The sequence below is a fragment of the Coccidioides immitis genome (genome assembly GCF_000149335.2).
Source record: "Coccidioides immitis RS genomic scaffold supercont3.2, whole genome shotgun sequence".
In the NCBI taxonomy this organism is placed as follows: Eukaryota; Fungi; Ascomycota; class Eurotiomycetes; order Onygenales; family Onygenaceae; genus Coccidioides; species Coccidioides immitis.
This window is the reverse complement of record NW_004504309.1, coordinates 3,359,504-3,371,855: the sequence shown is the minus strand read 5'-3', so window position 1 is coordinate 3,371,855 and position 12,352 is coordinate 3,359,504. Positions and strand designations below refer to the sequence as shown.

Sequence of the window (12,352 nt, the reverse complement as noted above, 5' to 3'; positions counted from 1 at the left end):
AGAAAAATGGAAACAAAGTCATACGAGCCCAACCCAAAGATCCCGACAATTGAGAAAATGCAATGGATGGCTGAATGCGTAGACAGAAGTAGTTTGCGAAGGGGAGGTATTAAAAGTATGTATGTCATCGGCAAAATTGTCAGGCAACTTCGGCTCATTTTTCGCCGTATTTCCCGAACTCCTGCTGCCATTTGAGAAGGCCGCGAGTCAACTCGTCCATCATCTCCACACTCGATAGATCTTTGAATTCTTTTGGTTTGGGCGTCGCGGATTCTTGTGTTGTCTCTGCACTTCCGGCGACTGATGGAGCCTGAATATTACCGTTCACGACAGCACCCTCCAGTGCCGCCACCACAGTAGAACTGTCCGGCGCCTGAGAGCCATTGGCGCCCGCTGCATTGTGAGGGGTAGCGTTCTCTTCTGTGGCCGCCATCTCTAATTGCATACGGGATATAAACTCGAGAATCGCCGCAACTCGTCTTCGCATGTCGTTCATCGTCGTTCGGTTTGGGTTCATGTATCGTGGTCTGCTAGGCTTTCCAGACTCTCCGCCGTTAACGTGAACACCGTTCGCTCCGTTTCCTGGTGGAGAGTCTCCGTTTCCATCCCGGGATTGGCCACGGCGCGGGGAGTTTGTCTGATTATCCGTGCCATTTCCATTGGCAATATCGCGATCTCGAGTATACTGGTTGCGACCGACGCGGCCTCTGCGTGCAGGACGGCCAGATTTACGGGAGGATGGCTTCTGCGTGGGTGGAGGGATATCGGGGGTCTCAGGGGCGGACTGAGGCGGAACTGAGCCGTTGACAGTATTTTTGGTTGGTGAATTGGCTTCAGGCTCTGAATCTATGAATTCAAAACATCAATTAGTTGGGTCACCGGCCGGGCCCCGGGGCGGGGAGGGAGGGGGCGTGTTTTAACATACCATCAGCTTTTCTTCGTTCGGATCTTCCTTTCCGTCGGCCAGCTATTTCAGCTTCTTTCTCGGGCTCTTTTTCAGAAGCTGGAGCTTCCTTCTCTCGCTGATTTCGAGTCACGATACCTCTTGTTTTCTTGTTGCCGTTGACAGCTGCTCGCGATTTCTCGTCCTCGGACACTGGCTGGGACTGGGACTGGGACTGTTTCGAGACAATGGAAGAAGGAGAAGGGGAGCTGGTGCGCTGCCTTTTGGCAGTTTGTTTGGTTCTGTGAGGGTGGTGGTAGTTAGTCTAGGTCCATAAAAGCAGCGTTGAGGAGGGGAGAAGTAAGATACATTTCACTGTCGCTTCTGGTTCTTTTTCCTCTACGATTGTTCGTCTCCTCGATGATGGACTTGCTCTCCTCCTTGCTCTCCTCAATTGCTCGACGCAAAAGTTCTTCTTCGTATGCGGCCTCACGGCTGTTCATAGTAGATCTTCGTTTGGGTGCGTCTGCATTGTCTCTGGATTTCTTATCTCTCGCGCTCCTAGAGTTGTCGCGGGTAGAGGAGGCCGATGAGATAGGGGAAGGGGTCCCGGCGACCGGAAGGTACTGAGAGGACTTCTGACTGCGAGGTCGTAAGCGTGTGGACCACATTTTAACGCAAGATAAAACAAAAGAGGAAGAAGTCAAGCTCAAGTGGACCAATTTGGATGGCTCTTGAGGGGGAGAGGGTTTAAAATGGTAGGGAAAAAAAGGCCTTGGGGGAGAGATTGGCCAGCTTGAGGCCGATGAGAAGGGTTTGTCGGACTCAATGGCGAGCACGCAAGCAAGTGAATAGGATCAAAAGTGATTGAATAAAGAACTTCACAGTTGAAGAAGAACTTACCCATTTCCACTGACAATTACCCTGTGTAAGTCTTTTCGGCACTTTTCGCAGAAATACTCGTCGGGACTAAGAGCTTCCTCCATGATCCCCACGCAACCACCGTGCTGCCACACTTTGCAAGAGTCACACTGTATGAACAGGCTTCCAGCATCGTCCGAGAGAATTTCGGAGGCAGCGGCAGAAGGATCCTGGTTTGATTCTTCCTTGACTCCAGCCTTTAGGGAACTACGACCGATTGTCTCGCGAGAGGATGGTGGGAGGCCGGGATAGTCTTGCTGGCCGCAAATACACCTTGTTATCTCTTCCTCGTCGCCATCTTCCTCGTCGTACTCATCGTTGGCGGGCGGGGGTTGATGGGTGTCTTCATCGTCGCGACCGCGGTTTCGCTGGCGGGTCTGGGGGAGGTCGTGTCTCGAGCGTGCGTCGGCGTCGTCGACGGACTGTGACAGGTGGGTGGATGATCTTCGTGGAGAGGACAATTTGTTATTCGAGCGGGTGTTTCTTTCGATGCGTCCAAGGGAGGTTATGGAACTGGACGAGCTGGAATGGATTGCGCTGGGAGGTGCTTGCGAGCCGCGAGCTCGAGAGGATCGACGGGGCGTCATGGCTGAAAAGTCGATCCGAAAGAGGAACCTGGGCGAACGGACTTCTTCGTGTAGAAGAACGCAGATGGAAGAGGATAAGCAATAAAGGAAAAAAAAGAAGAAAAAAAAAGGGGGGGGTTTCCAGGCGGGAGAGGAGAGGGCAAGAGGATTTCGCCCGGCGGTCAAGCTAGGAGCAGACGGGCGCGAGAAGGGTGCGGATCACGGCAGGGCAGGGCAAGGCAATTGAAGCAGAGACCAAGCAGTCAAAAGGCTCAAACAGCGTCAGACGGCATTACAAGCAACTTTTCGAAGGACCACATGCCCCGGATCGGTGTGTGCTGGGTTGGGAGGAGAAGGTGGGAAGAAGAAGTTGACGGGCGGAGATCTGGGCGAGCGAAGTACCATTCGCTAGTTGTGATTCCCCGCGCACCGTCCCGTCATGCCCATTCTCAGCGCTAGTCAGCGAGCTCGGGTTTTCGAGAAAATGGGCGAACCAGAGAAGCCACAAACCTTGAACTTGGAATTTGGTTTTGAATTTTTTTTTTTTTTTTTTTTTTTTTTTTTTCTCTCCAAGCACCACAATGATGGGTCTGTGGAATGGTCCGCTCTCAAACCAGGGATGAACGGAAGCAGCAGAAGTATGTGGAAAAGTGAACAAGAAAAGATGAGGGAAAGCTGTTTATCCTGCTGAGCACCGGGCGAGCTCATCATCACTGAAATATCGCATCGTTGCGCTGACCTCAACGGCCTTTATGCTGTCTTACGGCCAACTACAGGCTCTCTACGTTGCACCGGCCCATCATTGCTTCACACTCTTTGACTCCCTATTGTAACGGTTTGTTCAGAGCCACACTGACCCTTTCCTACATTGGTGATTGTCTTCAGCATGGGAGCCAAATTCAAGGAGCTGGAGGAGATTGTTCGTGAATAAGTAGTGGTTTCAGCTACAATTTGTGCAGGAAGCTCAGGATGTGTGTTTTCGTCCCATCCTCCCTCACAGCAGCTCTCTTAATCTGGGAGAACCGGCCACACGGATTCAAGTTTCTATTTCTCTGTGTTTTCGTATGTGCCTCCGCTGGATGTCTGATGTTTCTCGACTAGGAGATGAAACGCCTTGGGGACAGTATCGAGAGCCAATCGTGACAGTTATGGGAGCTGTTCTGTGTGCCTGATTTGCTGGCATTCGAGATAGAGAGGAGGGCGTGCGAAACAGGACAGGGCCAAGAAGGGGGGGGGGGGGGGGGGAATTCGCAGCGACGGCATCGGAAGAACACGTTGACGTCGAGGAGCAGCGCAGCGGATGGGGGATCAGTTACAGAGCAGGGCCTCCATTTGCCATCTGGACCTGCATCTCCGGAAAATGTGTGCGCGTAGTTTGCTAGATGGCACCTTCATCCGCACCCCCCCCGACGTTTGCTCTGGCTGGTTTCCCACTACCACGCCCCGTAGAAGGACGGACAGATAGCCGTGTAGACCCTCGCAGCCCGTCGTAGAGCATCCACCTACATACTAGTCCCGTAGAGAGACTGCCGGCTCACTGATTCCGGCCGAGTTTGCCTGCGAGGGGGGCGCTGCCCTTCCTAAAGCGGCTAGTGCGGCGCCGGCTCCCCATGATTGGCAACTGAACTTTACACGCAGGGAAACCTTTATCCCCGAACCGCAGCTCGACTCGACTCAACTCGCTCCCTCTCCGCCCTCGCTGCCCGCCCGCCAGACATCCCGCTGAGTGTTTCCCTCGCCTGCTTCGCTGCCCCGTCCCGTCCTGCTGAGTGTTGTACGTGCCTCCCAGCCCCCCGTTCCGTTGACCCGGGTTGTTGCTGGGGAACTGCCCTCGTCCCCCGTCAATACGCACACACACACACACACACAGAGAGAGAGAGAGAGACACATTCATATATCTGCCTCTGCACGGCACTCTGATCTGTCATCGTAGTCCTGTGTTGCTGGCTTGTTGTGATGTCGGTATCACGCCTGCTTGCCCTCCAGGCCAGGCGAGAGACTCCGTTGGATTCCTGCCCGCAGTCTGGGACGCTGCAGAACCTTCTGAGCCTGTGATTGTGTCATAGCGGCTAACTTGGCTTGTTCCGGAGATTAGATTGTCCCCCATTCAAACCGAGGACAAAAATCTGTTCCAACCTTCGTCGAAGAACCTCCTGCGAATTAGACTCTTTCTTTGCCAGCACAAACGCGTTGTGTATTGTTCGGTGTTCAAGGGGTTATCACTATGGCTGCTACGTTGAGTACGTGCCCAACCCACACCAGCGGCCTATGACACCGCCAAACGCACATACACATATACAACCCCCTACAATGACTGACGGTGGAGGGGAATAAAATTAAAATAAAATAAAAATTTGAAAAAAAAAAAAAAAAAGAAGAAGAAGAAGAAGCCACCATTTCTCTGCGCGGCGAAACCGGCAGCACCTCCCTGTCAGAGTAACGTCAATTTTCTAGACTCTACTTGCTGATGCCTTGGCCATTTAGGCGGGACGTATACCTCCGCTCCCGACACACCGTCTCCGGTATTCCCTGATCGACTGATCCGGCCATTGCCCAAGCGCCCAATACGCTCTCGCATATCCCCCGAAGTTGCCGAGTCGATCCTCTATCCCCCTGCCCCCCCAGTCACCCAGCTTTTCTACGGTGCTTATGCGGGCAATGGAGACGTGAACGACGCCAAGGTCTATGTTCAACGAAATAGTTATGGCTTCGAGCCCAACCCAGACGATCATCATATCTATGAAGACGGTGTCGACTCCGACGAGGACGGCCCCGTTGTTGTTCGACGCAGCGCCGGCCTGGACAGATCCTCGCTACCACACTCGGAATACGTGAAGCATATGGGAACTCCATCCAAATCCAGCTCGAATAGTCTCGATGGCTACGATGCGTTCGAGAATACGAACAATAAAAAGAAGAGGAAAATACCCACCTCAGGGAGCTTAGGCTGTCATTCAATTTCCGCCGATATCCTGAATATGAGCCCTTCCAGTCCAAACGGCACAAGCACGGGGATCTTGGAAGATAACAGTGCGACTGGCTCCTATTATGGGTCTGGAAACCCCGTCTCTCCAGCTGGCTCTGGCATCTCCGGGTCCGGACGCGGAAGATTTGGTCGCAACGCCGCTCGTTCTGCTGCGGGCCGGGTTCCTCTCGCCAATTATTCCAGTAACTGGCTGGGAAATCGACCTCCGGGGAGCCGTCGAGAGCCATCTCATCTCGGCCAAGAACAGACTGGTATCGCCCCGTTCTTTCTTTGAGCCTCCCCATGTGTATCATGGTTGGAATAGAAAAAAAAGAAAAAACTAACGTGTTCTCCCATAGGCTCGGCAAAAAATCCAGATCAGGGAATAATCTCAACTGCTATAGCCAACGCAGCAGCTTTTCCGTCATCGTCACCAAAAAGCCAAGGGAACATAAGCTTATTAGACGAGTCGGCCAAGCCTACACCCGCAAAAACACAATTCACCTTTACGTGTGAGTCGGATTCATCGAAAGGAATGGCGTCTTGGCAAACGCAAAATCCGTTCCCGATTCCACAGCAACATCGGCCGGCCTCGCAACCAGCCCCCGGGCCAGCTTCGGGACAAAGAAGATTCTCAACCCAAGGAACACAAACCAGCCCAAACATGGCATCCCAGACGAACCCGCAAAGCCAAGCTGGGGCTACGCCGCCACATCCTGCTCAGACTTCCCAGCCCCCAGCTCAGGGAAAGAAACCCCGTCGCTCAGCCCGGAGTATATACGCGTTTGCTGCACGTCAGCGTCGGATACAACAACAATACACGAACCTACACCACCCGCCCAACCTTGAAGATATTTGGATCTGTGAATTTTGCGAGTATGAGAGCATTTTTGGGCACCCTCCCGAGGCCTTGATTAGGCAATACGAGATCAAAGATCGAAAGGAGCGGAGGCGATTGGCAGAGAAACGAAGATTGCTGGAAAAGGCGAAGATGAAAGGACGCAAGGGCAAAAAGGCGCCGAAAAATGCTGCGAAGAATGCGGCGGCTCAGCAACCTGCTTACCATCAGAACTATGACCGACAGCAGATGCCGGATCAGCTTGCTGAAGGACACGGGGGTCAGGATGAAGACTATGGAGGAACTATGGAAGGTGACGACTATGACGAGCAAGCTCCACCACCTCCCCAGCACCAGCAATCTGGCTCAGTACAGCAACCGCCGGCGCTTGATCCAGGTAATCCTACCCAGACGAGTTCGCAATCAAGTACTGGCCTAGCTGGGGAAGGTCCGGGGCGTGCCGGATGATGGGAAAGTGAGCAATCAAATTGTGTTCATCCCTTGTTCCCACGAGGAATAGCACCTTTTGCTTGCTTGCTGGGCATCTTTATCTCCTTCATCTGTTGCTGTTTCAAATTTTGTGTTCTCTCCTGTCTGCTTTTTGTTGCTTGCTTCATCTTCAATTCCATATTTTGCCCTTCAGCTTCTTAAAAGCTGCCCTTACACATCCCCACTCATAGTCGTCATCACGATCATCATCATCATCATCATCATCATCATCATCATCATCATCATCATCATCATTATTTTTGGTTGAAGCCCTTGGCATGATGTTGGAATGTCTCTTCCCCCTGTTTCCATTTTCCAGTCAGGGAGATCTGTTTCTGCTTAAAACCCGCATGAGCATGCTGAGTGTATGAAGGGGTGGGTGAAATTGGAGCCAAACCGCTGAATAGTGTCTGGGGATTCATACTCTCGGCATATCACGGGATGCCTGTACTCGACATGAAGTTGATCACGACGGATTTCGCCCATGTACAGGCTGCCGCTTAGCATTTAAGCTGCATTCTTTTTTGTTTGACACCTGCAGCTGGTCAGTGTCTTAAATTCTTATCACTTTGCCCTCAACTTGGAGGACACAAGGTATCATTAGACTCGTCTTGGGATGCCCCATAGGTAGCTGATCTGGACTGCCAGTAAACTATCAGAAACCTAACCTCCTTTTTATCGTGCAAGATTCCCTGCTGGTGGCCAATGAGCATGCCAACGGTGTCTGGTGCTAGATGAATGTAATGTATGTCTTCGACGATCTGCATGTTGATTACCTGGTGCTTGGAACGGACCTACTTGCCGCTGGAGAGAGAGAGAGAGTTAAATGGGTCTGATTTTATCATTTTAAATTCAAAAAGCTACTAAATATAAACCAACTAGCTGCAAATCCAAGGACTGAAGAGAGGATGCTAGTTACTTTGTACTTCCTCCATAGTTCGATGGGGCCGGCGCTTAATGTAACTCGACAAGATACCTCCCGGCCGCACCAGGGCCTCAGCGCTTCGACTGTCTCCATCCCAGCCAACTTTGACCACCAGCCAACCATCCAACTTCTCGACATCGCAACTCCAGACAAACTCAGCGTCAAATGTCACACTGGCTCTGGTCGCCGAAGCGGTCAGAACTAAACACTCTTCTTTAACCTTCTCCCTTGTCTTCGTTTCATGGGAGCTGCACGGTTTCAGAATATTGAATCCTGATTGATCCAAGGGCACTACGGTGGTTGACGATTCGCCCATTGTCACTACTCCATTGCGCTCAAACTCGCATTTTCTGCTTCCAAGCAGCATCGAGGGACAAGCAGCCTGGACAGATGGGTCCTCTCCGTTTCAGTGAATGCTACTGGCTCCTCTCCCCTGTGGATAAACTGGCTATCCCATGCTCTGTTTTCCTTCTAAATATAAGGAAAACACCATGTCGAAGAGCGGTAGCCCAGGAATAGGTAGGTATTAGCTTCCGCCCGCGGAACGACATGCAGCCGGCAAATTGCTCAGATGGAGAAGAACATATATAGACGGGGCCGCTCCTCTCGATACGGTGTTCTTCTTTTACCCTTCATCAGCGGATTCCTGTCTTTCTGTTCGATTCTCATCGCTCTGGTTCCTATTTCCCTTTTTCTTTTCCGTTTGTTGTGTGTTTTCTTCACAGCTTTGTAGTGTCTTTCATTCACCCTTGTGGGTAGTATTCACTCTCACTGTGTGATCCATTCTCTCATTTCGATTGAATTTTACTTCATTCCCTGGCAAAGAATTGTTAATAGCGAGATTGTTCCTCGACGGAACCTGCAGCTTCTTCTACTCCTTTCTCTGCCGTCGCCCATATCGCTGCCTGGTGCTGCGCTCTTGCTTCCTTGCTCTTGCATTTGTGAAGCGGACCGGGAGTCTGCCTGCATCTTTCTCTTAATTCACTGAAAGAAGTTCACCCGTCCCCTTGATTTTTTATTTTCGCACTTTGACGAATTTCTGTCTTTCCTTGCTTTCCCGATTACAAGACTTGAGCGCTCGAATCACGGATTCCGAATTCAAGCATCGACCTTCCACTGCTTCTTAGCAAAGGAGACACAGCCTTCTTGAACGTTGCGTACAGATCATCTGCGACCTACATCTCCGAGTCATTCAAGCGACGACTTCTTTTGAAAGATAAAATCAAAAGAATACAATACAATGGGTCTCATCAAGTCCCTCGTCATAGACGGTGTTAAGAAACGCTACAGCACCGGAAATATTATCTCGACGCTGTTCGAGTCCTGCATTCGATTTTTGCAGTTTGTCTTTGGTATCGCCGTCATTGGGCTCTACGCCCAGGATGTTAATCATGCAAGGAGATCGGGACTTCCTATGAATTCTGTTTCAAAATGGGTACGCAAGATACCTCTCCCCCCTCCCAATAGAGACAGCGTCCATGAACTAACGGAATAACCCCCTAGATCTACGCCACAGTCATTGGCTCTCTCTCTTCAATCACCGCCATAATTTACATCCTCCTCCCCTGCGCCGCACACAGGCCACTTTCCAGCTTCCGGGTTCTCCAACTACCCTGCTTCGCATTTGACTCACTCATGTTCGTCCTCTGGCTCGTGGTCTTTGGCATCTTCGCCAAAATGTACATCTCGAAGGACTACAAGAAGGATGCAGACTTGAAGCGAATGCACCATGCCGTGTACGTCGATCTGATCAATCTGTCATTCTGGATGATCACCGCGGTCTGGTGCGGACTGAGGTGGTGGAGGGGCGACAGGGCGGCGAAGCAGGCGGAGAAGAACGAACAGTTTGCTGCTGAAGAGGGACAGATGCAGCAGATCCATTAGAATCCTTGTGATTCTGCATGGTATCTACCTCAAATGGGTAAGGGAGATATAATTGTGGAGGCGAGCCTTTTGCGTTGGCTATGGCCACATCCCCAGATACTCACATGTTATCCTGTTAATCATATCACGGTGTTGGCAAGGTGTTTTGGGTGGCCAATTCATTTTACGTGCATTATGCTGCTCAGCATTTTATGTTGTATAAGTGTTTTGCTTGGTTTGTTTTCATGCCCTGGATATTATTTCTGCTGGCTTGTGTCCTGATTGTATCGAGATGAAGCTACATACTATACTGTTCTAATACCTCTTAGGTCCAACAGTTGGGCTTGCTGGTGTCAAGATAAAAAGTCATAATAGTGATACACCAAAAGGAATAGTTAAACCTCCTTTAATATCATTTTTGTATTCATGTAGTTCTACATAGGACAAACTACTTGATAAGGGTTTCAGGAGTTCAATCTCATCATCACTTCCACCCCTTTCCACATGTATCTGAAGGTGAGACAAGGATACTTGTTTTCCTTGGTTCATATCTTCTATCATTTTCTCTCCATTTTCTTATTTTTTCAGGTAGTTTATTTAGCTTTGTCTCTTTTTTTGTTTTTGTTAAAAAAAAGAAACAAAAACATCTGTGATCTTTTTTTCATGGTTCCCTTCAGTCTTTATCTTGCTGCTTCGTCACGGTCATTATTGCTATTTGTTATGTGCTAGGGCCTGTTGCTCAAAGGTTGAGAATTCATCATTCCTTGCATTTTTCCTCGATCAATTTGCTCAGCTGACTGTCTTGTCCATGTCGGGCTGAAAGTCGTGACCCACTACGCGAAATAGGGGCCGGTGGAGAGCCTGAGAGCGTCCTGGAGAGCGATACTTCTGGTGGTTGACCGAGTACCATTTCTGCGCGAGGAGAATCTCTCATACGAGAGGTCTGCGAAGGCTGGATTATGAAGTCAGTTGGATCGGTGGCTGCGGGGGATCCAGGCAAGGATAGAGGTTCCTCCGAGGAAATTAATGTGGTTAGAGAAGAGACGGGTGATTCGCGGGGTTGTCGTTCGACAAAACGGGCCCGAAAATTCTTATCGACTAATGGGGTTGTTGGATGAGGTTCGGCAGGTCGTGGTGGTTTTGGGCACGGCGGCGCTCGTTGAAGGATAGGCCTGGGAGTGAGCTGGGTTTCTGTGGATGGCGTGCTCGCCGGAGAGTTGTGCGGTGATGTATTATCCAGCGGTTGGTCACACGTGGTGTCTGCGAGTGGAGGGATTATGAGTGGCGGTTTTGGTTTTATTGCACTCCTGGAGGTTGGAGAAACTAGACGATGTGTGAATTAACAAAGATTTTCAGGGACGATTTAGAAAGGGACAACGTACGGGCTTCCAGGGTTAATTTCCGAGTACGAATTTCACCATCGAAAGCTGAAGCGAGGCGCAGGTATCTTTCATCGAATATGCTATTGTCCGAAATTACTGCTGACTTTCGCATACCCGGAACAGGCTGAAAGAGAGCTGGGCTGGGATTCGGAACATAGGATCTAGATCTCGGATTAAACCTCTCGCTGCATGGCATTTCTGCCCAACGCGGTGATGAACGAAACTCTCTCCAAGTATCGCCTTGTTCCCTGGCATTTTGAAGTTCTTCAAATGCAAAGCGAGTACTTTTGCGACGATGTTGTGATGATGACCTTGAAGGCTTTTTGAGAATAGATGGCGGAAGACTTGTCCGGCTGGGACTCTTGGATTCATTGCCAGAAAGCTGTGTCCTGGAGCTGTCCTTGCAGGCAGACGCCGAGTCTGTTGCAAGCCGCGGAAACGTTGAAGGCGAGTTCCTTGAAATAGAACCTAATTCCTAATTGAAGAAGTCAGAGGCTCGTGGGTCTCAACACGGTGCGCATGCTATCATACTTCTTTATCCCGAGTCCACAGTGGAGTCTCATTTGTCATTTGAATAAAGAGGTGGGCCAAGGTCGATCCGCTGATGTTGGAACTTATGCGCCCGTTACTCCAGATTCTCCAGAACAAGTTTTCCAGCCGTTTTCCCGCTCCTTTTTTTAATGTAGTCTTGTTGGTTGTATAAACTAAGATATAATGGTGAGTGAATGAACATTTCTCCAAAATAGCAGAAAGCACCAACCTCGCCACAGCTTGGCGACATCTTCGATCTCAACATACTCCGCACTTTTCAGATCAGAGCTTACATGGTCGGTGTTTGAGACCAACCCATGAGGTAGAGGGTCCGCCATGGTGGACAGAACAGCCCCCCCCCAAAGCCCCTTTCACCAAAGTTGTTAAAGGGAACAAGGTGGGAAAGACAGCAAATGCACAAAAGCTTGATACAGAGTTTAAAACAAGTCTGTAGAGACTTCAGAGAGTTGGAGAAGGTGTATCTGCACGTGGATTGCCGTCACATCTCAACCGTCACAAGCACGGTACGTTCAACGTTCAATTAGATGCCCAGCGGCTAAAATATCATGAAGATGTCACACCAAGCCAGCGCACAAGATAATGAAAGGGAACAACAGAAGATTGCAAAAGGTGAGCCCAAGAAAATGAGGAAATATTCTCGCGAGAGGTCGCTCACGTGAGACATTCAGCTGACGGAGAGTGAGTTACGAATAGGTGAATGGAGCAAACCAGGGGGAAAGAGAAAAAGAAAAGAAAAGCAAAAAAAAAAAAAAAAAAAAAAAAAAAAAAGATATCCTTGTGTTGAGGGTGCTATTAAGACATGCAAGCAATGAAAATGGAGCCAAATGGGTATCTGCGTAGATGTCCTCAATATAGGCCTCCACCTGACCGCCTCATCCGCCTTCGGATGAAAGCTCTGCGATAGACGCGGCGGTCAACGACGGGAGCTAGATTCTACAGGTGTTAAAGAGGGAAGTCAGGGTGAACGG

General features: G+C 50.1%; 5 protein-coding genes across 5 annotated transcripts; 2 read left to right on the top strand and 3 right to left on the bottom strand.

The window, feature by feature from the left end:
• Positions 1 to 154: 154 nt before the first annotated feature.
• Positions 155 to 2,710, bottom strand: CIMG_06737 (transcriptional regulator; the record flags this gene model as incomplete). Its single annotated transcript, XM_001242840.2, has 4 exons — positions 1,787 to 2,710; positions 1,253 to 1,525; positions 926 to 1,185; positions 155 to 846 (listed from the first exon to the last, which is right to left on the bottom strand). The coding sequence occupies exons 1-4, from the start codon at positions 2,389 to 2,391 to the stop codon at positions 155 to 157; spliced, it is 1,830 nt and encodes a 609-aa protein (XP_001242841.1). The 5' UTR covers positions 2,392 to 2,710.
• A 1,328-nt stretch (positions 2,711 to 4,038) lies between these two features.
• On the top strand, positions 4,039 to 6,641 carry CIMG_13077 (uncharacterized protein; the record flags this gene model as incomplete). Its single annotated transcript, XM_001242838.2, has 4 exons — positions 4,039 to 4,328; positions 4,466 to 4,610; positions 4,855 to 5,607; positions 5,695 to 6,641. The coding sequence occupies exons 2-4, from the start codon at positions 4,595 to 4,597 to the stop codon at positions 6,639 to 6,641; spliced, it is 1,716 nt and encodes a 571-aa protein (XP_001242839.2). The 5' UTR covers positions 4,039 to 4,328; positions 4,466 to 4,594.
• A 596-nt stretch (positions 6,642 to 7,237) lies between these two features.
• On the bottom strand, positions 7,238 to 7,903 carry CIMG_06734 (uncharacterized protein; the record flags this gene model as incomplete). The annotated part of the gene is made up of 2 exons (XM_001242837.2): positions 7,238 to 7,392; positions 7,582 to 7,903. 2 exons carry the CDS (start codon positions 7,901 to 7,903, stop codon positions 7,238 to 7,240), a joined length of 477 nt encoding a protein of 158 aa, XP_001242838.2.
• CIMG_06732 (uncharacterized protein) lies at positions 7,718 to 9,860 on the top strand. The gene is made up of 2 exons (XM_001242835.2): positions 7,718 to 9,022; positions 9,091 to 9,860. Exons 1-2 carry the CDS (start codon positions 8,828 to 8,830, stop codon positions 9,469 to 9,471), a joined length of 576 nt encoding a protein of 191 aa, XP_001242836.2. The 5' UTR covers positions 7,718 to 8,827; the 3' UTR covers positions 9,472 to 9,860.
• CIMG_06731 (uncharacterized protein) lies at positions 9,821 to 11,734 on the bottom strand. Its single transcript, XM_001242834.2, has 4 exons — positions 11,593 to 11,734; positions 11,364 to 11,536; positions 10,833 to 11,307; positions 9,821 to 10,773 (listed from the first exon to the last, which is right to left on the bottom strand). The coding sequence occupies exons 1-4, from the start codon at positions 11,699 to 11,701 to the stop codon at positions 10,208 to 10,210; spliced, it is 1,323 nt and encodes a 440-aa protein (XP_001242835.1). The 5' UTR covers positions 11,702 to 11,734; the 3' UTR covers positions 9,821 to 10,207.
• Between the last annotated feature and the right edge of the window lie 618 nt (positions 11,735 to 12,352).